Consider the following 25,784-nt stretch of genomic DNA (forward strand, 5'->3'; position numbering starts at 1 on the left):
CAAGATTGAGAGATAAGTTCTTCTCCAGTCTAAAATCCTTTTGAGATTTAACTGAAAGGAGGAATTTATATTACTGCTTAATGGGATGTTCAGGGAGGCCTAGTACTTCTGGTGTGAAGGCTTCTGAGGCCTTCCCAGGGCTGCTCATTCACCTTTAGTCTCCACTTGTCCCCGTATTCTCACCTGTGGCTCCAAGGAGCTATAGTGTGTGCAGAGGGCATATTCTGTTGACACCATCTTGACAGACATGCTAAACCAGGTTGAGGGGACAGACTGGCGTCACTACTGTTGGTGAGTTAGGGGAATGTCTACTCCAAGCACATGAAGACTTCTCAGGCAGGAATGCTCAGATGAGAACATTTTCCCCCAGTAGCCATGAAGGTGACCATAGCAGGCTCCAGACATGAAAAATGCCAAAGTCAGCCAGGGCATCGTGGACCATCACCATTCATCCTGACATTTGTCTTGTCACTGAACTCCAATGATGCTCAGAGAGAGGGAGAGTGAGTGAGACTGATGACTGTGCAGCTCTGCCTCCCTGTAATGAAGGAGCCCAGCTCCGGGCAGGTTCACATCAGATTCAGCCAAACCACAAAAGGACAATGGAGCAACACAAGGGGATTCAGACCAGTTTATTTTTCTCATGGCTGCCAGGGAGAAGGATTTGAGGAAATCCCCTGCACCACCCCTCAGTGCCCATAAGATTTACAGAGAAACAGGCAAAGAAGGCAATGTGCCAGCAGGAAGCTCACCAGTTGGCATTAACTTTGGCAATGCCATGGTGACTTAGCACAGAGAAGTCACAGTGGGCTGTTTACTACTTAAGGTCAAAGGTTTATATTTTTATGGTTGTATAACAAGGTACAAGCACAGTGAAAAGGTTTACAGCCAGGATCCAGGGAACTCTTCTCTTAAAATAAAAAACAAATCCACCTTCCATACACTTGCTTAAATCCAATTCACATGGGAGACAAGATGTCACAACTTGATGTCCCTGGTCCTATATTCCAGGCCCTGGGTTAAGTGTTTTTGCCTGATATTATCTCATTTGAGCTCCAAAGAACCCTGAGAGATTAGAGCTATGACTTGTCCCGGATTACAGTTGTGGAAACAGAGATGAAGTAATTTGCCCAGGTCACACAGCTAGTGAGTGCCTGAGCCTGGATTTGAACTCAGGTTCTCTTGACTCCAAAACTGTCTCTCTATTCACTTTACCACCAACTTCCTCAAGACTATGCAATAATTTTTATAAACCAACCAGTAGAGTGTTAGGGCAGCAAATAAGGCTGGTACTGTGAGAAAGTTCATTTTCAGGTCCTAGTACCAGGGCTGTGGCCAAAGAATTCCCTGACCTGGGCTTGGGCCCTGTCATGGGAGCTCCATCCAGACCATGTGAGGCTCCGGAGAGAACAAAATAAGTTTTCAGGGGGCAGTAGAACTCAAGGAAGGAAAGGGGATGAACTGGTGGGAGGGAGGGAGAAAATGAGGGCCTGGAGAGAGGGAAGGAGCCTTAGAGGGAGAGAGTCAGAGCAGGAAAAGGCCCCAGGTAGAAGGAGAGGGGAGGAAGGGGACTGAGGGAGTAGCTGTTTCTGTCCTGTGCTCAACAGGCACCTCTCTGGAGCACAGAGGGGAGGGCACAAGGGGAGCAGGCTTGGCAGGGGTTTTTGTCTCACTTCCCCCTCAGTCTGTGTCACTGTGCACAGTAGCACTACTGTCCCACACCTGACAGTAATAATCAGCCTCATCCTCAGCCTGGAGCCCAGAGATGCTCAGGGTGGCCGTGTTCCCTGACTTGGACCCAGAGAATCTGTCAGGTATGCCGGAGGGCCTGCTGTTAGTATAATAAATCAGCAGCTTGGGGGCCTGGCCAGGTTTCTGCTGGTACCATTGTACATCTTTACTACTAATTCCATTCCCAGCACAGGAGATGGAGGCAGTCTCTCTCAGGTTTTTGGACACTGAAGGAGGCTGAGTCAACACATAGGAGGCCCCAGAACCTGCAAGGGAAGGAAAGAAGAGATTGGTCAGAGGGAGGAGCCTCTCTCCTCTAAGGGGATTCTGACCCCTGAAACAGCTTCAGGATAAACTCAGGACAGGACTAGGGCTGGCCTGAGACTCTGTCGGACCTGAGTCACAGGGAGGACACCCTGAACAGCCTCACCTGTGTAGACAGTCAGGAGTGAGAACAGCAGAGAGATCCAAGCCATGGTCAAGGCTGCTCCCAGAGCTCTGTGTCCTGAGGCTCCCCAATTGAGCCTGGGCTCTCACTGGCCTCTCTTAATATCAAGCCAGGCCCTGCAGGGAGAAGGTCCCCACATGCAAATCTGCTCCTGCTCTGGACACCTGAAGGAGGAGCCTCAGTTGATGACTGACTAAGTCTGTGGGTTCCTGGGGCAGATGGGGCAGGTCCTTCCTCTGACAGGGGAGGGTAACCATGGCCCTTAAGGTAATTTCCTCCTCTGAGATTTATGGATTCTGTTAGTCAGGTTCCTTCCTCTCCAGGCCTCTGTCTGATGCTCCAGAACCTTGTCACTGAACTGCTTTCTCCTCCTGCACCTTCCCTGTGCCCTGGAGCCTTCTCCCCAAGGACCATCCCTCCCCCATTCTGCCCCCTCTTTAGTTTGTGAATTCCCCCAGGCCTACTTCGGAACTGCCAGGCTTCATCTCCTCCAGCTGTGCCTGTGATTCTGGAGGATTGAGAAACACTAAGGCATGGGGTCTTCTCTCCCCCATTACTGTGGGCCCCTTTCAGGAGTTTTCTTCCCCATTAAGATGTGAGCTCTAATAGGGTAGAGACTTTATTTGTCTGCATCGGAATCCACAACACTTAGCACAGGGCCTGGTACACCCCGTGGGATTAAGAAATACTTGTTGCCTTGCCTGGCCCCTAATCCAGAGCTGCTTCATGACCATCCAGTGGAACAGTTATGACAGTGAATGTGCCCAGCTTCTGCCCCCAATTCCTCTGTGTGAGAGATAGGAAACACTTAAGTTTCCCCACTCTTAAAATCATTGAACCTCAGTCTTGGGGAAAACTGAAATTGCTTAGATATGACAAAAGGTATGAACCAATCAGCAGCACACTGCTGGGCTCCAAAACCATGAACTCGGGGGCCCTGGGCAACCTGGACCAAGCCACTTTGGAGTGATGAACAGTCAGCTATTGTCGTGCTACAGTGAGTGCTTAATTAACCTCATGACTCTAACAGGAAAGTTCTAAATAAAATCAGAGCCTCCATAGAGGAACATGTGACACATGACATTGAGGGAGTTTATGGGGAGGAGAAACATGTGAAGAACCTCTAAAGTAGATTGTAACCTGAAGGATGAGGTCCAGTCCTGGTCCAGAGGGGAGGAGTTAGGATCATTAACCCTTTAAGGCCCGCTCGCCCTTCTGTATTTGGCAGACTCTCCCTTCTGATGGAGGTGTGCACACTTCTTGAGAATCGAAGGGGATGCACTTCTAGTAAAGAAACTTTGAGATGCCAATTTTCAGAACTGAGTCTGGGGACTTCCATTCTCGATGGTTAGGCATCCAAAGATGCTACAGAGGAACGAAGCCAGGCAAATTCTCAGTGAGCCTCACTTTCCCTTTGGTAAAGTGTGGGGGATTGGACCACAGGGTCTCCTAACCTCCCTTCCAGCCCTGGCCTCCAGTGATCTAACCCAGAGGGTCTTGATATTCAGAGCAGATACCCCAGAGACCAAGAGCCTTACAGAGACAAAGGAAGGGCAAGGTGGAAGAAAATGTGGATTTTAAAAATTTCTTTGATATTTTAAGAAAAGAGCAGAGTGGCATGGGGGTACTCTCTCAGCATTCCGGGTATCCACTTGGACTGTCTCATCCTCTGAATTCTGGGAATGATGCTTCAGGTCAGATGGGGATGCAGATTTCTGTGGGCCCCCAGAGCCCACCATCTGATTCAGGGGGGCCACCCAGACCCCAGACCTGTGACAGAGGAGGAGCCTCCTCTTCCATAACAAATGAGAAACAGCAATAGTTTCAAGCTCCGCTCATTCTGGTCTGTAACATCCCTGAGATTATTTCCATTTCCTCAGCCTCGCTTCTCTATGAGCCTGCAGTTCGATGGTGCAGTGGTTAGACCTCAGGACTTGGAGTCAGGAAGATCTGCTTTAAGTTCTTCCTTCTGAGACTTATGAGCTGAGTGATTCTGGGCAAGCCACCTAAGCTCTCTGGGGCCCAGTTCTCCTGTCTGAAAAATGGGAACAAAGTGGCCCCTACCTACTAGTAGGTAGTGAGGCCTATATCACCTAACGCATGTCATCGTGTTGTAAATCTTAGAGTCGTCAGTCAATACTCCATGCAGGTTGTCCCTCGGGACTGAGACCCCTCCAACCCTCAGGCACATCGCGAAGATCCAGAAATAGAGGGAGAAGTGGGGAATGAGAAGGCCTTTCCTTGGGATTCTGGCTCCACCTTGTTTTTCTGCTTGAGGCCTATCCTCATCCCCACAGATCCCAGCTGAGAGGCCCTGTCTTCCTCCACTTCCCTTGCATTTCTCTGTTGTCCTTCTCCATTCAGACCATCTGACTCCTCCCACAAAAGGCAAGGACCCTGAAAACAAAGACTTCTGTTAGTCTGTTAGTGACTGTGCCCCCTGCACATGGCACAGGGCCTGGCACACAATAAGTGCTAAACAATGGCTCATCATTGGACTGGTCTGCACATTTTTAGCACCTGAACATGTTATTCACACTCTGGGGACTCAGGGAATTCTGAAGTGTCCCCTTAAAAGGTGGGGCATTGGGAAGGGCACCTCTACATCTGCCCCCAGCTCAGGGGCAGGGGCTGGGAAGGCATCATCAGCTGAGCCTCCCCCAGGCCACAGGGTTGGAGACCAGGAACTCAGCACCTCAGAGCCCCAGGGGGCATTTCCAACCCAGCTCAATCCCAAACTCATTCCAGTGTCTCCCTCTAGTGTCCATAGGGAGAATGGTAGCCCCAGGGAAGGTCAGGAGGAAGGTCATTGAAAACAGGGACAGTCTTTCCTTTTCCTTGAATTTACAGTATCAGCCTTTAGTGTACTGGGGGGAGGAAAGGGACCCTTATGTGCACCAGTGTTTAGAGAGACTCTTCATAGACTCAGAAACGGGATCAGAATCTCATTTTCCAGATTCATGGAATAGATTCACATCAGAATATGAAGCACTTTCTAATTCAAAAAATTGTCATAATACGAGAATAGTCATTTTTCAGAGGAAGAAATCCAGATGATCAACAATCATATGAATGTAAGTTTAGGTCGTGTAAAAAATAATTAGGAGAAAGCTGTTGTTCTGGGGGAAGATGGGGAAATAGCTCAGAAAATTCCAGCTCTCCAGATTTTCTCAACGGGTGAGATAATAATTCCACCTCAGAGGGAACATTGAGCAGTAAAAATAAGTAATTGTAGGGAAAGAAGTGTGGTCCTCCTGGGACAATCAGAGAACATGTGAAGAAATATCTCTGAAGAAATTTCATCCCTGTGAAGAGTAAACACCTACAGGTGAAGACTGCATAAATTACGAGCCCCAAGCCCTGTCCTTAGGTGGGCTGGGAAGCTGCCTCAGCCCCAGTCACAGGAACTTTTCCCCCTGGGACAGTGAGGGGACTAGAGTGTCTCAGCCAGAGAAGAAGGAGGGAACACCTGCTGACAAGCAATGCCAGACAGTGCTGAGGATGGAGACTGTCTGGTTATAAGGAACCAGCACATGCTGTGAGTGTAGAAGCAGTGGGGCAGGGACTCAGTTTCCTCGGGGCTCTGACAGGAGTCTGGAGGTCTTGGTTTTGGTGCCAAGACAGAAGGCAAAACTGAAGGAGAGGCTGAGGCCAGAGGCACCATGCCCTTTACCCTAAGACTGGAGCTGATTATAAAAGCATAGCTATTGCAGATTTTAAAAAAAGGACAGGCAAAGGAGAAAGTTCAACCATAGAGAATTACTATGGGAATAGAGAAGACTGGGGTTCATCTACAGAAGAGAATACTGCAGGAAAGAAACACCATTCTACCCCAATGTCAAATGGTCACATGCACAAATAGCATTCATAGCAGAACTTAAAAAAGATTTCAAAGTTCAAATCCCAGAGAATCAAGTAAAAAACTAACCAAAATCATAAACAACATTGGGAAAGTTGCAGGTTACAAAATAAACCCACACAAATCTTCTGCATTTCTATGTATTACTAACAAAGCCCAACAGCAGGAGGTGGAAAGAGAAATCCCATTTAAAGCTAGGGTAGTCACTACAAAATATTTGGGAGTCTACCTGCCAAAACAAACCCAGGGCCTATATGAACACAATTGTGAAACACTTCACACCAATACAGTCAGATCTAAGTAAGTGGAAAAACATCAGTTACTCGTGGGTAGGCTGAGCCAATATAATAAAAATGACAATTCTACCTAAACTAATTTACTTATTCAATGCCACACCAATCAAACTATCAGATAATTATTTTCTAGAGCTAGAAAAAATAATACAAAAATTCATCTGGAAGAACAAAATGTCCAGAATATCAAGGAAACTAATGAAAAGAAATGCTAGGGAAGGTGGACTAGTCCTACTAGATTTCAAATTGTATTATAAAGCAGCAATTATCAAAACCACTTGGTACTGGCTAAGAAACAGAGGGGTAGACTAGTGGAATAGGTTAGGTACTCAAGACACAGTAGACAATGAATATAGCAATCTACTGTTTGATAAACACAAGGACCCCAGCTTCTGGGATAAGAACTCACTGTTTGACAAAAATTGCTGGGAAAACCAGATAAAAATGTGAAGAAAACTAGGCATAGATCAATACCTGACACCGTACACCAGAATAAAGTCCAAATGGGTACATGATCTAGGTATAAAGATTGATATTATGAACAAATTAATGGAGAAAGGAACAATGTATTTATCAGATTTGTAGAGAAGGGAAGAATTTTTGACTAAACAAGAGATAAAAAGCATTCTGAAGGACAAAATGGATAACTCTGATTACATTAAATTGAAAAGTTTTTGCACCACCAAACCCAGTGCAACCAAAATTAGGAGACAAGCAGAAAGCTGGGAAAGAATTTTTACAATTAGTGTCTGTGATAAAGACCTCATTTCTAAAATATGTAGAGACCTAAGTCAAATGTACAAGAATGCAAGTCATTCCCCAATTGATAAATGGTCAAAAGATATGAACAGGCAGTTTTCAGAGCAAAAAATTAAAGCTATCTATACTCACAGAAAGAAATGCTCTAAATCACTATTGATTAGAGAGATGCAAATCAAAATAACTTTGAGGTACCACATCACACCTATCAGATAGGCTAACATGACAAAACAGGAAGATAGACCCAGGAGTGTTTTTTTAACTCAATTTCCTATGTTTTTCTTTTGCCATTGTGCACGTAGTTATCACTGTTCCACACCTGAGAAAAATAATCAACCTTGTGCTCAGTCATAAGCCTGAGTCCCTCAGTCCCTTTGTATTTCCAGAGTTGGAGCTAGAACATAGGGCTGGGATCCCCAAGAACAACTGGCTAGAATCACAAGTCAACAGGAGAGACCTGGCAAGATTGCTACTGGTACCAGGATACAAAGCAGTTCTCAATACCAACCTCAGGACAGTACAACTGGCTGAAATCTAAGACCCAGAGGGTGACTGAGTGAGCACATAGGAAGCCACAGAATCTGGAAGGAAGGGAAAGAAGAGTCAGTGTGATCTATTTCCCAAGAAGAACTGACCCTCCAGACGCAACAAGGCAAACTTGTGGGCCATCAAGGGGGTTGAGCTGGTGCTGTGGAACACTCAGAGCCTGGTGAAATGACAGATACCAAAGTCATCTCCAGAATCCTAGAACAGGCCCAGATTTTTGCCCTGCCATTGGAAGAGAGAGTGAGACGACACTGTGCCACTCTGCCTCACTTAAATCTTATTCTCATGCAAATCTAGATATCACCCATGATATCCCTGATACTCTTTAAAACCAGGACAGCATCTTCCATATTTGCTTTTCTTCTGTTACTGTAGCCTCAGCACCTGGCACTTAGTAGTAGGTCCTTAAGAAATGGTTATTGTTTGGTTGTTGTCCTTATTCTTTACACATTTTTAGCTTATGAGTCTTCTTGGAGTTAACTGTTAGACCAAAATTAGCACCGACATCACGGAATTGATCCATACTTTGCTGCATCTCAGCTTCAGAGGCTACACTGAGAACACAATCATCTGCAAACAGAAAATCATGCACCAGCACTCTCTCCACTTTGCTCTTGGCTGCTAGTCTTTTCAAACTGAAGAACTTGCCATCAGTACGGTAGTTGTCCTTGATGCTGTGTTCACTTTCATTAACAGCGATTGTCAACATGGCAGAAAACATCACACTGAAAAGCACGGGAACAAGCACACAGCCCTGTTTCACTCCACTGGTGCCTAGGAAGGCACTAGAGCTTTGTCCATTATCTAGAACCCAGGCAAACATGCCATCAGTAAATTGACGTACAATATTGATGAACTTCTCTGGGCAACCAAATTTCACATAATTTTCCTTAAGCGCTTCAGACTAATACTGTCAAAGGTCTTGGTGGAATCTACAAAGGTTGTGTACAGACATCTGTTCTGTTCCTGGAATTGCTTCTGGAGTTGTCAGGCAGCAAACACCATATCAATTGTTCCTCAGCCTTTCTGAAGCCACACTGACTCTCAAGTAGATGACCATTTTCCAGGTGAAGGATCAACCTATTAGGGAGGATTCTAGCAAGAATCTTGCTAGCAATGGCTAAGAAAGAGACTCCACTCTGTGATTGTCACAGGACAATCTCTTCCCTTTACCTTTATAGAGATGGACAATGGAGGCACCCTCAAATCCTCTTCTTGCCATGTAACCTGGAAATTTTCAGTCAGTTTTTGCATGAGCAATCGTCCCCCTATCTTGTAATTCTCAGTTGTAATAGAATCAGCACCAAGAGTTTTGCCACATGAAAGGATCCTAATGGCACTCAAAACCTCTTCTTTCATTGGAAATACAGCTAAGGAAGGATTGAATTCAACATGAGGTAAATGATCAATGGCCTCAGCATTGATTAAAGATGATCTGTTGAGAACACTATGAAAGCGTTCAGCAGATCTCTCTAGGATCAGGTCCTTATCACTCATCACTGTGGCTCCATCGGCACTGAGTAGTTGTGATGCACCAAAGGTTTTTGGTCCATAAATAACTTTCAGGGAATTATAAAATTGCTTTGCATTGTTACTATGAGCATAAAACTGAATTTCATCTGCCGTCTTACTGAGCCCAGAGTCCTGCATATCTCTAAGCTTTTCTTGTACTTTACTTTTCATGGAATTAAATGCTGCCTTCTTAGAGGTGGATGAACTATCCTGCTGGTCAATCTTGTGATGCATATGAATGTATTTGTGTATAAAGAACTGTGATTATTTATATCTAAGCATATGTATATGTATGTATGTACAAGTGTATTTGTGTTTATGAAATGAGTTTCAGTGTTTATGTCTGTGTATGTATATGACTAGGAATGCATATATGTATGCATTTTTGTGTATGTATCTATACATGCGTGTATGTGTGTATGTGTTTCTAAGCATGTTTGATTAATTGTGCCTTCGGGGGGGAGGAAGGGGGAAAAAGAACAAATTCAAAAGCGTAGAGCAGAGAAGAAAAGAAAACTTATACGGAAGCAAACATGGACAGCTCTCGGGAAAATCCACAGCATTTGTTATATTGGCTTTCTTGAAATGGAAATTTGTTTCTGCATATTTGGAATCACCTCCCCCACTGCTGCACGTGGCAATTTCTTTTTTCTTTTTTTCTGTTACTTTAGTTTTGATAATTGTTTGTTGCTATATTTTTCATATTTTTGCATTTAAACTTAAAAATGCTATCACTCTCATTAAGTCCTCTTTGATCAGCTGCTTCTGTGTCTGTTACTATTTAATATTCTGCCCTTTCTGTCTGAAAGAGCTCTTTTTCAGGAGCTTTAAAAATATAATTTCATTTTATCATCACAAAAACCATGAGGGGTAAATGCTATTATTATTCTCATTTGACAGATGAGGAAACTCAAACAAATAGATGTTAAGTGACTTACCCACGGTCACAAACCTGGTAAGTGTCTGGCTCAGAATTTGAACTGGAGTCTTCCTGAACTCAGGCCACCACACCACCTAGGTGTCTAAATACTTCACAACTTGGAAGATATTCAGAAACATGACATTGCTTCACCAGGGATGAATTAAAATTACAGTCACTCATTAAAGAGCATTTTTTTGCCATCCTAAAGAAATTGAAACAAAAATTCAAGGAAAAAGAAACCCAACAACCCCTAACAAAGAGCCTGTTTTGACACTGCAGTGAGAGAGTCAGTAGAGGATAGAGGGAAGTAAAAGAAACCCCCCAAAGGCACCCAGAATTGGTTATTGCTCATCCATGTCCCACATCCAATGTTCCTCCAGCTCCTTCCCCCACTTCTCATGAAGCAGCCTCCTACCTATCCCTCCACTGAATGAGACGTCAGATAAGAGTCAGATTGAGGATTCTCTGGCACTTTGGGGTATTTCAGAAAAAGAGGGGCAGTCTTCTTCATCTTCCCCAATAGGAAGGAAGATCAAAAGTCCAAGCTGTCAGACTAGGAGATCACTGCTTAACACTTCGTCTAAATAACAGAGCCCCAAGGACAGGATGCTCCTCAAGTATGCTTTCTCTGTAGAGGGTCAAGGTTATAAAGCTTTCTAGCTGAAGACTTCACTGACCTTATTATTAACCCCTCAGTTTTTAAACTGCAGTTAGGACCCCTTCATAGACTATATGACCCAGGTCCCCAAATGCCCTTTCATGACTCAGAGTATGACTGTGGCTATCAGAGGTCAAGAAGGAAATTGAGAAGGCAGCATGGGATCTGTCCAGTGCTGCCCAATGAGCTTCAATGGTGCAGTCTGACATGGCCCTCTCCATCAACTTGAAGCCACGGACACTTTCAGTGCTCTTGTGGCCACCTTCACCTTCACTAGGGCATAATCCCCAAAAGGAGATGAGGAGAACCAAACTGCGTCGAGCAAACACAAGGGAATCAGACCATGGCATCTTCCCTCCCACCATGAGCCAGTCTTCTCAGCTGCCACTTTCCACTTGGAGAGGACTCTTCCTGCTTGTGCAATTAGTAGAGATGCTCAACACCCCAAGGAGATTCCACCTGCAAGTGAAATGCCCATGATGTTAGTAAAGACAAAAAGACACCAGCATCTATTAAGCTCCCACTGTGTGCCAGGCTCAGGGCTAAATGCTTTCAAATATCTCATTTAATCCTCATGACAGCCCTGGGAGGTAGATACTGTTCTTAAGCCTATTTTAGAGCTGAGGAAACTGAGATATACAGGTCAAGTGGCTTCTCCAGGGTCACATAGCTACTCAGTGTCTAAAGCCACATCTGGAAGTATTTGTCAATGATTAACAAACTCCTAGGAACCTTGTTATTCTCAGGAGGGCTGGGAGAGTGAAATGGGAAAATGAAGCTAAAGCACTTTGTAAATCACACTGATGTATGTTCATGTGCACACATACATAAGTGTATATATGTTTGCACATGTATGTATGTTTACATATACATATTTGTGCGTGTCTGTGTGTATTTTGTTTCATCATTTCAATCATATCCAAGTACTCATTTCTGCATTTGGCAGTGATACTGGAGCAGTTTGCCACTTTACAAGTAAGGAAATTGAGGCAAACAGGGCTATGTGACCTGCCCAGGGCCACATAGCTAGTGTGTGTCTGAGGTGGAATTTTAACTCCAGAAGACGAGTCTTGCTGACTTCAGGCCCAGTGCTCTATTCACTGTGGGACCTAGCTATCCTGTTACTGAAAGCTGCTGTATGTACACATTACATAAACTGCATATATCATATCAATCATGCATGCACTTTAAAGAGTACAAATGTATTTCCTTTGTGCATGTATACAGGTATATAGATTTTTACACGCGTGTCTGTATAGACATGAATGTGTGTATATATTCTATCTGTTGGGTCTACATGTATATATAGATGTGCACATAGACCTATTTTCAACCTTACCCTATAGTCCCCAGATGGACACCTTTGTCATGACATCATTCCCTGATTTTCTAGTGCATTCCTGCTGAATACAGGAAATGTTTATAGCATGACACAGGGTGTGCTCATGAAAGGTCAAAAATCTGCATCTTGGAGGGGAAATATGTTATGCAGACTTATAAGCTTAATGTGCATTAAGCTTTTTAAAGTGTAGACAACCACCAAAACAATGAACCAGGGCCTGATTCTTCATGATGGCTGGTTTCTGAAGTGTAAATGCTCCTTAGAATTGCCCCAGCAGAGCTCTCGTGACACCATCCTGATCCCGGTGACTCTGAACCTCCAGAAATCAAGAGTCTAGATGCACATGAAACTATGTGGTGACCAGGGCAGGAACATGTTCATGTCTTATTTCTCCAGGGGAGTCTGACGCTGTGGCAAACACTACTCACCCACAGAGCACAATAACAGTCCAAAGTCTGGGTCCCAGTAATGGTGAGGGCCATTTTGTTCCCTGGGAGGGAGCCTGAGAACTCGGCAGGGATCCCAGGGTACCTGGTGGTAACACTACCTATCAGTCCCTGAGGAATATGTCACGATCTCTGCTGCACCCAGACTGCAGCGTTACTGGTGGTGACAGGTCCAGTGCTGAAGTCACAGGTCATTGTGACTGGCCCTCCTCAGGACACAGACAGTGATGACTCCTGACTCACCACAGGCTGAGAACTGGCCCCTGAAATCAAAAGGGGAACACACCAGGAGCATTGCTCTGAAGGCTTCCTCCTTATGTCCCACAATATGCCCAGAGGATTTGCCCTGCCCCATGCCCAGAGTGAGCAGCAGGATGAGAGAGGGTGCCCAGGTCATGGTAGATGTGTGTGCCCGTGAGCCCATCTTCCAAGGACCACACAGATGGGGCTTGCATCCACAGGCTCTCTTATCCTTCATGGTCCACAGACAGGCAAATCTTCTCATTCCTCCATCTGTCTTCAGTGCTTGTGGGCTGGTCTTTGACTTCCACCAGAGCACAGGCTGCAGAGACTCTGGGGCATTAACTACTTGCTCAATTGGGAAGGGCCCCAGCTTGTCCAACAGTGACCTCTCCTGGCAAAGACCAGTAAATCCTGCTTCCTTAGAGAGGTAGCTCCCTGTATTCCTCATCTTCCTATGGGAGTCTAACATCAAGTAATATTACGTAGTGAGGGAAAAAGCCCAGAAGAATCCACCAAACTGGGGTTTTCAAAGCTGAGATAGCTAGAGGTTCTTGGAGGAAGTGAAACGAGCAAGGATCTCGCCTCTTAGAAGACCCTGGAGAACCTTAACACCTTTCTTGATTCAATCCTTGAGAACCAATCAGAAAGATTTCCGGTGCTAAAATTAACAAAAATCCTTGGGGTCCAGTGGTAAGGGCGAAGCTGAAAGAATTTTCAGGAAATCTTGTTGGGATGGTTTGTGCTTTCCTGTTAGATAATTCAGGATTAGGATTAAGAAGGAAGAAAGATCAAAGGATGGAGGAAAAAAGCATGTAAATTAGTGGAGTAAGAACAGTGGGAAGTTCAAGTCTCTTCAGAATCCAGGATACCCAGGTCCTTCTTGAAAGATTTAACTTCATCAGAACCTGTGCCCAAGAGAGACATGTTCTTCAAGAAACATGTGGAGACCTTAGAACACATAGTGTAAAGGAGTTCTCTCACAGTGACTGGAAAGCAAGAAAAAGGGATAGATTCTGCCAATTAAATTGGAAAAGAGATAGCTCCCCATACATTCCAGGTGACCAGGCTAATCCAGAGCCTGAGGCTTGGCCCTGACAGCAGGTCTGGCATCAGGAGGGCATCTCTGTCAACACAGATGCATGAGCAAATATGATATGGATCCAGATATGCATCTCTGAAAAACTGAAATAAACTGGAGGAAAAACACATCTCAAACTGCCTGACAATAGTCTGAAAATAACAGAAGAAATATTATCTTTCAGTGCTTGGTGGATCCTTACAATGGCAGAAAATTTGAGAATCCCCTTTGAACATCCACAGTGCATCCCATTCTGTGAACCAGGGGTGGGGAACCTACAGCCCCAAGGTGACATGCGGCCTTCTAGGTGTCATGTGTCCTTTGGTGAGACTTTTTAGCTAAGTTTTACAAAAAAAAATATTTTAATTAAGGGGATTTGTTCGTGAAGTTTGGATGCAGTCAAAGGGTTGCAAGTGAGGACCTAGAGGGCTACATGTGGTCTTGAAGCTGCAGGTTCCCCACCTCTACTCTGCACTGCCCCTCTTCCTCCTCCAACTCTCCCTTTGCTCCCTTCCTATCCCAGCTATAATCCCATCCTGGACAGGAGGATTTACCTGATCTTTCATCATTCTAGTGCATTCCCTCTCTTGATTCCCTTGTATCCTGTCCATAATTTGTCTGTACATAATTATTGATATAATGTCTTCCTCATTATGCTATGACTTCCTGGAGAGCAACAACTGTTTTTTTACTTTCTTTGTATCCCCAGCCAATAGCAAATGGTTGGCTTGTAATAAATGTGTCTTGATAGACTGGTTGGAGAGTATTCTCCAAGGAGACAATTCGCCAAGGTCTCAGGTCCTCTGTTGGCCTGGAGTCCTACATCCACAGGTCATGGACACCTACTGGGGCATTTCTCTTAATTAGCAGGAGGAAATAGTAGTTGAAGACTAAGGCACTGACTGAAAAGACTTGTAGGAATATATAAATAACATTTCCCTGACACACCTGGGTCACACTCTGTGCCAAACTCCATTAGCCTGGGGAGAAAAGTCCATTTCTAAATCATGTGACCAAGAAGTAGGACGACTAGACGTTTCCTCTACACCTATGGCCTCTCAAGCCTCTAGAACACAGAAACTATTCGACAACATAAAGCAACTTCAGCTATCTGCATGGTTTGGAATGAAGGACCAAGAACATAAAAGAAAAACAGTGATCTGACACCTATCCTCAGTTCAACACTTCCCCCTCCACCCACCGTACTGCCAGCAGCAAGGTTGCAGTAGCTGACCCAAGGACCCAACATAAAAGCTTGTAACATAGGCCAGTCCCATGATCTGGTTACCCCTCCTTCTTTCCAGTGCCACAGAGATGAATATAGGTTTGAAAAGTCTGTTGGGGCTACCTCATACTTCACTGCACCTGAAGGAAATATCTCAGCATCCAGCTGAGGCCAGTTCAGCCAATCTGAAAATCATCTGAGGCAGACACTTGGGTTGCCAAACCATGAATTCCCCAATGTGGGAGAAAGAACAGACAACAAAATTGTACTAGTGGTAGAGAGGTTGAAGAAAGACCCAGTAGTGAATGACTAGAGCTATCTAGTGTTTGATAAACCAAAGACTCCAGCTTCTGAATAAGAACTCACTGACAGAAATGCCTGGGAAAACTCGAAAATACAATAATAGAAACTAGGCACAGAGGAATCTCTCACACCCATATGAAAATAAGGTCAAAGTGGGGACATCATTTAGACATAAAGGATGATACCATAAGCAAATTAGGAGAGCAAGGAATACCTCACCTGTCAGATCTCTAGAGAAGGGAAGAATTTATGACCAAATCAGATAAAGAATATTAAAAAATTCAAAATGGATAACTTTGATAACACTCAATTAAAAAGTTTTTGCACAAACAACACCACTCTCACTAAGAGTAGAAGGAAAGCAGTAAGCTGGGAAGCAATTTTGATAGCGAATGCTTCTGGTAAATGCCTCATTTCTAAAATATAGAGAGAGTCGAGTCAAATGTATAAGAATTCAAGTCATTTCCCAGTTGAAAAATGGTCAAAGGATATGAATAGGTAGTTTTCAGATGAAGAAATTAAAGCTATCTATATGGGCATATGAAAAAATTCTCTAAATCACTATTGATTAGAGAAATGCAAATTAAAAGAATGCTAAGGTACCATCTCACACTTATCAGATTGGCTAATGTGACAAAAAAGGAATATGATAAATGTTGGAGAAGATGTGGGAAATTTGAATGCTAATGCAAACATTCTGAAGAGCATTTTGAAGTTATGGCCAGAGGGCTATCCACCCTTTTGATCCAGAAATACCACTACTAGGTATGAATTCATTCCTTCAATGAGCTTTTGTACTTTTCCATTTGGTCAGTTCTATTTTGTAGGGAGTTATTATCCTTCATAAAGTTTTGTATATCTTTCTCATGCTATTGACCCATTTTTCATGATTCTCTTGTATTACTCTCATTCCTTTCCTCAATTTTTGTTTTACTTCTTTAATAAGCATTTAAAAATCCTTTTTAAGATCTTCCAGGAAATCTTTTTGAGTCTGAGACCAAATTACATGTTTCTTTGAAGCTTCACATGGAGCCATTTTGGTACTATAATCCTCTTGTAAGTTTCTGCCTTGACCCTCCCTATCATCACAGTAACTTTCCATAGTCAAATTTCTTTTTTAGATTGTTTGTTTTTGTTCATATTTCATGACATTTTTGTGAGTTGGTGTTTTTATGTAAGAGTTGGCTTTGGTCCTGCATCGGCCCAACTCCTTAGTGCCAGGGCTCTGGGTCTTACTGCTGGCTTGCACTGGGCTTCAGGGCTTTCTCTGGATGGTAGGCTTCCCATCGGGTTTGTACTGGGGGATATGGCCTCCCTGTTGGCCTCCCCTGGGAGTGATATTTAACTGCTGGCCTTCCCCAGCAGGGAGGCTCAGCTGTTAGGTTCCTGTGCAAACAGGGTCTCTCTGCCAATAGGCCACAAGATCAAGGTCTGTCTGTTGCCAGGCCCTGGGTGGGGCATTACTACTGGTCAACAATGGGATCAAGGCCTCCCTGGTGGCTTGTGCTGGGGCTGAGGTCACTGGGGGTGAAGCTTGCTGACCTACACAGACTGCTTCCTTACCAGGGGACTGCTGGCTGGAAGAAGGGTGGGACCTCACTGGTGCATGGTCCCAGGCTTGGAGCCTTGCTGCAGGCCACCTGATTCGAGGGTCACTGCAGCTGCTCTTGGTCCCCACTGCCCTCCCAACCCAGTGAGACAGACCTATCCTGCCAGGCTGGCTAGCTGCTTCCCTTCTCCTAAATCAATTCCAAGGTCATTTTGTAGTGGTTGGAGGAGAATTAGGCAAGAGAATTCCTTCTTCAGGCCACCATCTTGACACGGGAACAACATTCAAAGCTGGGGAGAGGCCAGAATAGGCTTTCAGGGGGGCAGCAGAATTCAAGGAATGATAGGGCAGCACATGGAGGGAGGAGGGAGAACATGAAGGCCTGGGGAGGGGCAAGGAGCCTTAGACTGAGAGGTTCAGAAAGAGGGATGGGCTAAGGAAGAGCAGGGAGGGGGGAGGGGAGGAAGGGGCCTATGGGAGAAGCTGTTTCTGTCCTGTACTCACCAGGCACCTCTCTGGAGACCAGAGGGGAGGGCACAGGGGGAACAGGCCTGGGAGGGGCTTTGTCTCACTTTCCCCTCAGTCTGTGTCCCTATGTACAGCATCACCCTGCCACAGCTGACATCCTCATCCTCAGCCTGGAGCCCAGAAATGCTCCAACTTCCTTGAGTTGGAGTCAGAGAAGAGGGCAGGGATCCCTCAGGACTGCAGCTAATCCAATGAATCACAGTTCCAGGGGTCCTACCAGGTTTCTGCTGATAGCATTTTACATTTTATAACTAATTCCTTCCTCAGCACAGGATGGGGCAGCCGTCTCTGCCAGGGTCTTGGATGCTGAAGTTGGCTGAGTCACCAACCCTGTATGGCTCTTCAGGTTCTTGCTGACTGTAGGGGAGAAGCTGTGCAGGTCTGAAGTGGTTTGGCCCTGGAGGAGAGTAGCCTTCTTTCTCCTCCTGCCCTGGGCCCCTCTCAGCTGGGATGGAAAGCCCTGCCAGACCTTCCTAGTGGAGCACATTCCCCTGATCAGCAAGACTTCAGACCTCCTTTATTGCTGGCCACCCCCAGGGAGTTTATGGAATCCAGGAACTGGCTGGCTCTTTTGGAACTGATCAGTCAGTCAGTAACCTTGACCAAGTCCCTGCTGTGTGTTCAGCTCTGGGCAGGCACTGGAGATGCTCAGATGCATCTCTCTCTCAGTCCCTGCCTCACACCACTTATTTCTCCAGACCCAGTGTTAGAGACACACTTGACACCAATAAGGTATCAAGGAGAATTTATTGCAGCAGCGTTCAGAGGAATTGAACACTTTGGCCAAAGCAGGCTTCCACTCTCTTTTCAAGAGGAGGGAGCACTGAGTACAGAAGCGAGTTGAGCTATGTACAGTTAATTCAAAACAAATCCTCCCTTCAAGGGACAGATGGGTGCATTACCCTTTAGGTCACCAACTTATTTACACACCCATTACATACTTCCTTCATATGTTTCTTCCCCTTCCTCTAACACATGAAATGTGCCTAATTTTGTCCTTTTTCTCCCTGTTGGGCAGAGAATTTAATATGCAAGTAGCTCACTAAGCAAGCACAAAGAAGAAAAACCTTTCTCCTGGTTTTTCCTGGTCATATTTATAAACCAGTTCAGGTTAGATCAGCCCCTATCCTGATTCTGTGGTTTCCTGAAGGCCACAGTCTGTCTCCTGATTGGTTGAGTCCACCTGTAACCTGCTAGCCTTATTATTTGACTTATTCCCAGTGACTTCATCAACTAATAACAACTTCTGTAGAAACTTAACTTTCTGCCATCTCTCACAATCCCTCCTTTTTCTTTTAATGTGAGTTATGTTTCCACACTTTCTTCCTAATACTTTCCTCAAACCTTTTTAACATCAGTTCATATTCCTCATCTGATGGAGAGTTTCCTGTAGTTCTTTCCACTAAGATCCTAACCTTTCCCTCCTTAAAATTTTGTTTCCACATTTGTAATGCTCACTTACTCTCTTTCTCATACGAATTCTTCCCTTTATCTATCCCCCTTCCCTTTAAGTAGGAAGGCAGAGAGACTGACTGATGCAGACAAATTACAAAATTACAAGGGAGCAGTTCTCTTCCTAAATACAGAAACAAAGACCCTCAAGAAAAAGGGAAATCAATGAATTGTCCCTTTAGAAGTTTCATCTCATACAGCATCATCTGTTGCATGTTTCTGGTCTGGATGTTCATTCAAGCGGTCTTCAGCAGGGTATCTTCTTGCCGTCCTTTGTAGAAGTCCTTTTTCCTGTGTCTATTCTCCTACAGATAAGGGGGGAAGGTCATTAGGATACCCACAAATTACAGGATTGGCTATATAATGAGCCTCAGAGGGCCTGGGGAAGTGACCTTACTGACCCCGAGAGCACAGTTTCTATCCTTGTCCTTCTCACCCTGCAGACTGGGGTGCCCCTTGACCTCTCTGATCCTCATCCTCCTCTTGCTCCTCCCACTTCCCTGGAGCTCCCTAGTCACACCTGGGTGAGCCTTCTCCAGCCCTGCTTGCAGTCAGGCTCCCATGTCACTCCCCCCAAATGGGTACCAAATCATGATACTCTGACCATCCCCCCAGCTCTTTTATGTGAGGTCTTTATCAATAGAATGGCAGCTGATTGAGGACAAGGCCTGTCTTGTCAGCTCTTACTTATGTTTCCACTGTGAGTAAACTTCTAGCAAACCCAAAGTGTCTAATTTGTGTTTCTTCTCCATCCTGGACTATAGGCTCAGAGGAGATACTATGTGTGAAGTACTTGGCACAATGCCTGGCATACAACAGGTGCTTAATAAATGCTTATCTCCTCTCCTTTTCATACTCTTCCCTCCCACCCTCCCTCCCAAAGGGATATCTCTGGAAGGCAGCAGACAGAACCCTCCATCCCCCAGCACCCAAGGACCTATTCCACAGATTAAGTTAACCCAACACTGAGGCCATGAAGGGCTCAGTCACAGACAGTGGCAGGAGGTCCAGGGCTGATTGACCCCATTCTAGATGAATTCGGAAACATAGAGGAGAACAGAACAGAGAACAGAAAGACCATGGGGGCCAGAGAAGTGAGCTAGAGATGGGAGGTCATATTGTTGGGGTTTCCCCAAGTGGGCTGGGCTGGATCTCAGGATGCAGACTCCAGCTCTTTGGGTTCCAGGCTCAAGGAGTTTCTGGTCAAAAAGGATCTCTTGAAACTAACATTCTAGGGAGAAATCCTATGGGCCCCAGATCCTGGTGCAGGTTTGAGGAGATCTCCTGGGAGGAATCTGTGTTGGGTCATCAGCAGAGACATGATTATTGTAGGCAAGGCCTGAGCTGGCTTTAGTGCAAAGGTGAGGATGGAAAAGACTGGGTCAAGACCTAGGAATGAGAGAGGCCAAAGACTTGAAGGTTCCACCAGTGCCTCAGGGCTTCACCACACTGATGCATTTTTCAAAGAAAATAAAATGGTAGGTGCTCACTGGGTATTTTACAAAAACATAAAATTGATGTGATTTTGGCTGGCAGGAAAAGACTGGTGATTGCCAAAGCAGTTGTCCTGAATCACCAGGGCACAGTCACACCATGGGCTTGTCACCCAGTGATTATGATTAGTTAAAAACAAGAAGAAAGAAGAAGAATGAGGGAAGTGATATGCCACATAAGTAAAATAAATGGATCCTGATCCCTTGAAACCAGTGGTTAGGAATGAAAACATGGGAAATGGAAAAAAGAAATGACATCCATGCTGACTGCAATCTTTCCTAAAGAATAGGGAACCTTAGAACCAGAACTAGGAAGGTTTTTTAAAGCACCAAAAGCATTCTAATAAGCAAACATTTGACTTCCTTGCAAAGCAGAGCGAGATGGGAGCCAATAACAATAACTGCCTTGTAACCGATATCAACTCATTTTTAAAACCTTAGGAAGAAAAAGAATGATTCTGTGCAAAATGATTAAAGCAGAAGAGACCATGAATGAGCCAACTGAAAGAGATTCATCTAGGGAAAGTCATCAGAAGACCATGTAAGGATAAATGGAGGGAGGACAAGAAATGGAATGAAATAGGAAGAGATCTATCAGCATTGCTATAAATAGCTGTTCTCTCCATCAAGGACCAAGGAACTGCCACACTTGGATCCTTATTCATGTTCTCAGCAGTAGATGCTAGAATTATCCTCATTTGACAGATGAGGAAACTAAGGAAACCAATGTTTGTTATTGGGGTTTTTAATAACATGCCCAAGGTCACACAGCCACTAAGTGTAAGAGGCTAGACTTGAATTCAGGTCTTCCTGACTAGAGACCCAGCACTCTGGATTTGAACAATTATACCTAGAGATTATCCAGGTGAGAGGGGAAACAACTGTGAGGGCACTGGGAAAATAACAGGCACAAGCCTGGAGGAAGGAAAGATGTCAAAGGCACAGAATAATCTTAGATCTTATGATGCTAATAAACAGGTTTGAGAAAACATCAACACCCATGGAGGAAGATGCCTTGTGTCCCATGTAGACAAGTTGGGGGAGCTCAGGACCAATAGATCAATCAATTATTCATCAGTGAAATGTTTCTCGTTTGCTAATTAATGAGGAAGCATCAGAACCTTCTCCCAGAAACCTTTCCTGATCTCACCACAATAGGGGCCCCACCCTGAAGTTACTCTGTGGTGTCTTCTGCATTTCTCCATCTGCACACATTGGGATCTTTCTCTGGAAGGATGCCCCTTTGGCACATCCACCATCAGAGAGTCAAGTCTCCTTATGCTGGACTCTCTGACCACAAGCAGCAGGCCGGGAAACCAGAGGAGGGGCAGGGTCCAAGGCCAGATCCCCTGCAGAGGAAGGGGAGGGTCCAAGAACAAATCTCCTTCAGAATGCTGGTGGATCAAGGCCTTGGAGAGAAAGGTCTATGGTTGAGCCATGAGGGAGTTTTCTTTAAAGGAGAAGCTGGGGGTGGAGAGCAAGCAGGCCCCTGAAGGCTCTGCCTGGGCCCAGCAGGGAAAGGGAAATGAAGGGCAGAGGCTGAAGCCCAGGGAACAGACAGGGGTTTGTGTCTCACTTCCCCATCTCTCTCAGTCACTGTGAGCTTTGGTATTATCATCCACAGACAAACAGTAATAATCGGCCTCATCCTCAGCCTGGACCCGAGAGATGGTTAAAGTGGCCACATTGTTGCTGCTGGAGCCAGAGAATCGGTCAGACACCCCCTTCTGGTCGCTCCTTGTCCTTGTAAATTATCAGTACAGGAGGCTGGCCCCATTTCTGCTGGAACCAATGAGCATACTCCTTATCCAGCTGATCCCCTGCACAGGTGAGGCTGGCTGTCTGCCCCAGGGACACAGACTTGGAGGGAGGCTGGGTCAGCACATAGGAGGCCAGAGAACCTGGAAGGAGAGAAGAAGAGACATTATCCTGGGGTTCAGCAGCTTGGCCTTGGGTGAAGGGGAGTGATCTCAACTGTAGTAGGCCCCAGGGCCAGCTCAAGGTCAGGGGCAAGACCCTGGAGGGGCTAAGTCCCAGGGAAAGACACTGGACCTACCTGTGCAGACAGTGAGGAAGGGAAGGAGGAGAGGAAGCCAGGCCATGGTGGAGACACTCCAATCTGGGGTTGGACCATCCCAAGGCTGTCTTATACCCTCTCCAGGACCAGGGGCGGGACTTTCATAGAAAGCACTTCCCCTCCCCTCCCTTCACCTACCAATCTCTTCCTTCTGCCCATGTTCAGAACTGTCCCCAGGAATAGGTGAGCTTTCTGGCTGAACAGCTCTTAGCCTACCTCATAGAAGGGGTTGGAAAGGAAGCACCTGCCACAGACTCACACAGACAAGGAAGCCTGAGGCAGCATCCTCAGGGGATGAGAGCCCTTTGACTCATAACCAACCAACCTGAGTCACCATCGTCAGGACAACAGCTCCCTCTGCTGACCATTGGCCCCATAGAGGCTCCTGGGTGGGGCAGGAGACAGACTGCTGAAGCCCTGAACCATTATGGAGGGCCCATCCTCTCACCTCCAGAGACAAGAGACCAGGCAGATCTTGGAAGCACTTGAGCACTAATGGCTGAATGGATGGAAATCTGTAAAAGGGAGGAGGAGAGCTGAGGACAATCAAGGGATGACTTCAATGTTCTTAGTAAAGTAGTGGGCAAAATCACCTGCTGAGGGAAGGAAGAAAGAGGTGGGGCTTGAGGAGTGTGGAAAAATAGAACAATCTTTGGGGAGAGCAGTGAAATGGAGAATCAGGGAGACAGACTAAAAGGATTTCTGTTTGGAGGGCAAGGAGGACTCATGGGAGGGAAGTCTATAGGGGACTGTTCTCGGACCTGAGGAGGAGGCTGAGGGTTCTCAGGTCAGACCTGGGGAAGGACTCAGTGGTCGCCCACCTTCTGAGCACTGGCAGGGAGGGGGACACTCTGTGAGACTCAGATGCACAAAGGACCCTTCCCTGCCTCTTCCCTTGAGCAGGGGCTTCTCTCACTTAGGGGAGAAGGGTCTCTAGCTCTCCCTTTAGGGTCCTCTCCTTTCATCCATGTGGCCTCACTCATTCCTAGTGACAGTCTCATCCAGGGCTGAATCAGATAATTTCCAAACTGCACCATTCATGATTGTCCCTTTGAAAATCAATCCATGGCAAACAGTTAAAAGGTACCAAGCCCTGTGCTGGGTGCTGGAAGGCTAGAATGTGCCCTGGAGAAAGTCATGGCCCTCAGTGTGGATGCTGGGTTTCACCTAGGTCTTTCCCAGCCTGCACTTTATGTGCCCTGTGATGTCCTCACTGGGACCCAAAGCCTGTGGACTGACATAGCTTCCAAAGAGGGCTTCTGCCACAATCAAGTGTTCTCCTGTGTGTCAGATCCTGGGAGGGTGGAGATCTTCTGCTACCCCAACAGTCACAGCAACTGCTACAGTGAGCCTCAGTTACAAGGCATTTCCACACCTCCTCCATGGTAACTCATATCACTACCTCAAGGCTCTTTCCACACAAACCCCATGAAAATACTGCTGGTCACTCAGAGACCTAGGAAGAGAGAAATAGAGGCAGATGCCCTGAACCCCAGGAATACCAGGTTATCCAAAGGAGGTCCTGGGCCAGATGTCCCTGAGACAGCTCTCACAACTGTGACATTTAAAAAGTTCAAGAGACATAGTTTCTGGGTAATTAACCATTTTATTAATACTGCTGGCATGGTATTAGTAAAAGAGGTCAGTGACACTCTTGAATGCCAAAGACCCTCATGGTGATGGGCTCCCAACTTATATGCTCTTGGAAAAATGAATATTCCTGCAGGTGGTAATCAACTCTAACTGGTTAACAATTAATGAGAAAATGAATATTATGATGACATGTGGGCTCATTCTAATGAGAGTCTTCGGGGATAAATGACTTAGATCATCCAAGTCTTGTTAAAGAGACTCATTAATTTTGTATCATCTATCTGACTAAATGAAGAATCCACATTTCCCCAGACCTGTGTGAGTAAACACAATGAGCAGGAATCCAGCCACTTGCCCAAACTTAGATTTCTTGCACTGTCTTTGATTACATCTTAGCCTGAGTCAGTCTTTGTCCAAGATTTCCCACATTGGATAAGTTCTGGATGAGGAAGGAGAAAAGGGGGAAACTTTGGTCCTGACACAATAATTAGTTATTAAAGACAAGAGAGAAATAAGCATTTCTCTCAGAAACCTTGACCCAGCTTTCTGCAAGAGAATCAAGGGGATGACAGGGAGTCTACTTCATTCTGGTAATTTTGGCTACCATGAGAAGAGCTACAATAAATATTTTTGCCCATAGAAGACCTGTTCCTCTTTCTTTCATCTCATTTGGGCATAAGCCTGGCACTGAGACAGCATCTTCCAATGGCCCACTGGCTCCCCCTTCTGTCTGCTCACTGCAGTGCCTTCCCTCTCTAGACTAGATTTCTGCCTTTCAGTTCAGCAGGAGAGAAAGGTCGCAACTCTATCCCCTCTTTTTCAGAACAGAAGAAGGGACAAATCTGAAGTGACTAAGAGGGAGTTTTTCTTTCTTACTCAAGGACATAGGACATAGATGTATACAGATGGTAACAGTTCTGACAGGAAGAACAAGACATTAACCCTCTCAGAGTTCCCCAGTAGCCAGGCTTTATCACTCTGGATTCCCAAAAAGTTGTGGCAGCGGTAAGACCAAGAAGTTCATCCCTCTGAGCCTCAGCTTTCCCATTTGTAAATTACATAGACTAGATGACTTTGAGGTCCCTTGTTGCTCATTATTCTATGTTCTAACGTCCTTGCAGGGTCTGGTTTTCTATATTTCCCTTTCTAAAATCTCTCTCAACTCTGACATTCCATGCTCTAAGGTCCCTTTCACCTCTAATATTCTCCTTTCCCTGTTCTAAGGTCTCTCTCAGCTATGACATTCATTGTTCTAAAGGCCTTTCCAGCTTTGACATAAAAGAGTAACCGGATTTGAACAAAGAATTAGATGAAGTCTCACATGTTATTTTTCTGAAAAAAAAGATTAAGGTAAGTGACTCAAGCAGTGCTAGATTTAGGCAGAATCAGACCTGCATGGATGACTGGTAGAGAAAAAAAGAAGGAAGGAAGGAAAGAAAGAAAGAAAGAAAGAAAGAAAGAAAGAAAGAAAGAAAGAAAGAAAGAAAGAAAGAAAGAAAGGAAGGAAGGAAGGAAGGAAGGAAGGAAGGAAGGAAGGAAGGAAGGAAGGAAGGAAGGAAGGAAGGAAGAAAGAAAGAAAGAAAGGAAGGAAGAAAGAAAGAAAGGAAGGAAGGAAGGAAGGAAGGAAGGAAGGAAGGAAGGAAGGAAGGAAGGAAGGAAGGAAGAAAGAAAGAAAAAAAGAAAGAAAGAAAGAAAGGGAAAATAGGAAGGAAGGAAGGAATGGGAGG

General features: G+C 45.3%; 1 pseudogene and 1 gene segment (V, D, J or C); both read right to left on the minus strand.

The window, feature by feature from the left end:
* Positions 1–617: 617 nt before the first annotated feature.
* LOC140498887 (immunoglobulin lambda variable 3-9-like) lies at positions 618–2,583 on the minus strand. The segment is given in 2 exon segments: positions 618–1,997; positions 2,162–2,583. Coding segments are annotated over 2 exon segments (363 nt in total).
* A 17,206-nt stretch (positions 2,584–19,789) lies between these two features.
* LOC140498893 (immunoglobulin lambda variable 3-25-like) lies at positions 19,790–22,545 on the minus strand (annotated as a pseudogene).
* Positions 22,546–25,784: the final 3,239 nt, after the last annotated feature.

Source organism: Notamacropus eugenii, chromosome 4, assembly GCF_028372415.1.
Source record: "Notamacropus eugenii isolate mMacEug1 chromosome 4, mMacEug1.pri_v2, whole genome shotgun sequence".
NCBI classification, from domain to species: domain Eukaryota; kingdom Metazoa; phylum Chordata; class Mammalia; order Diprotodontia; family Macropodidae; genus Notamacropus; species Notamacropus eugenii.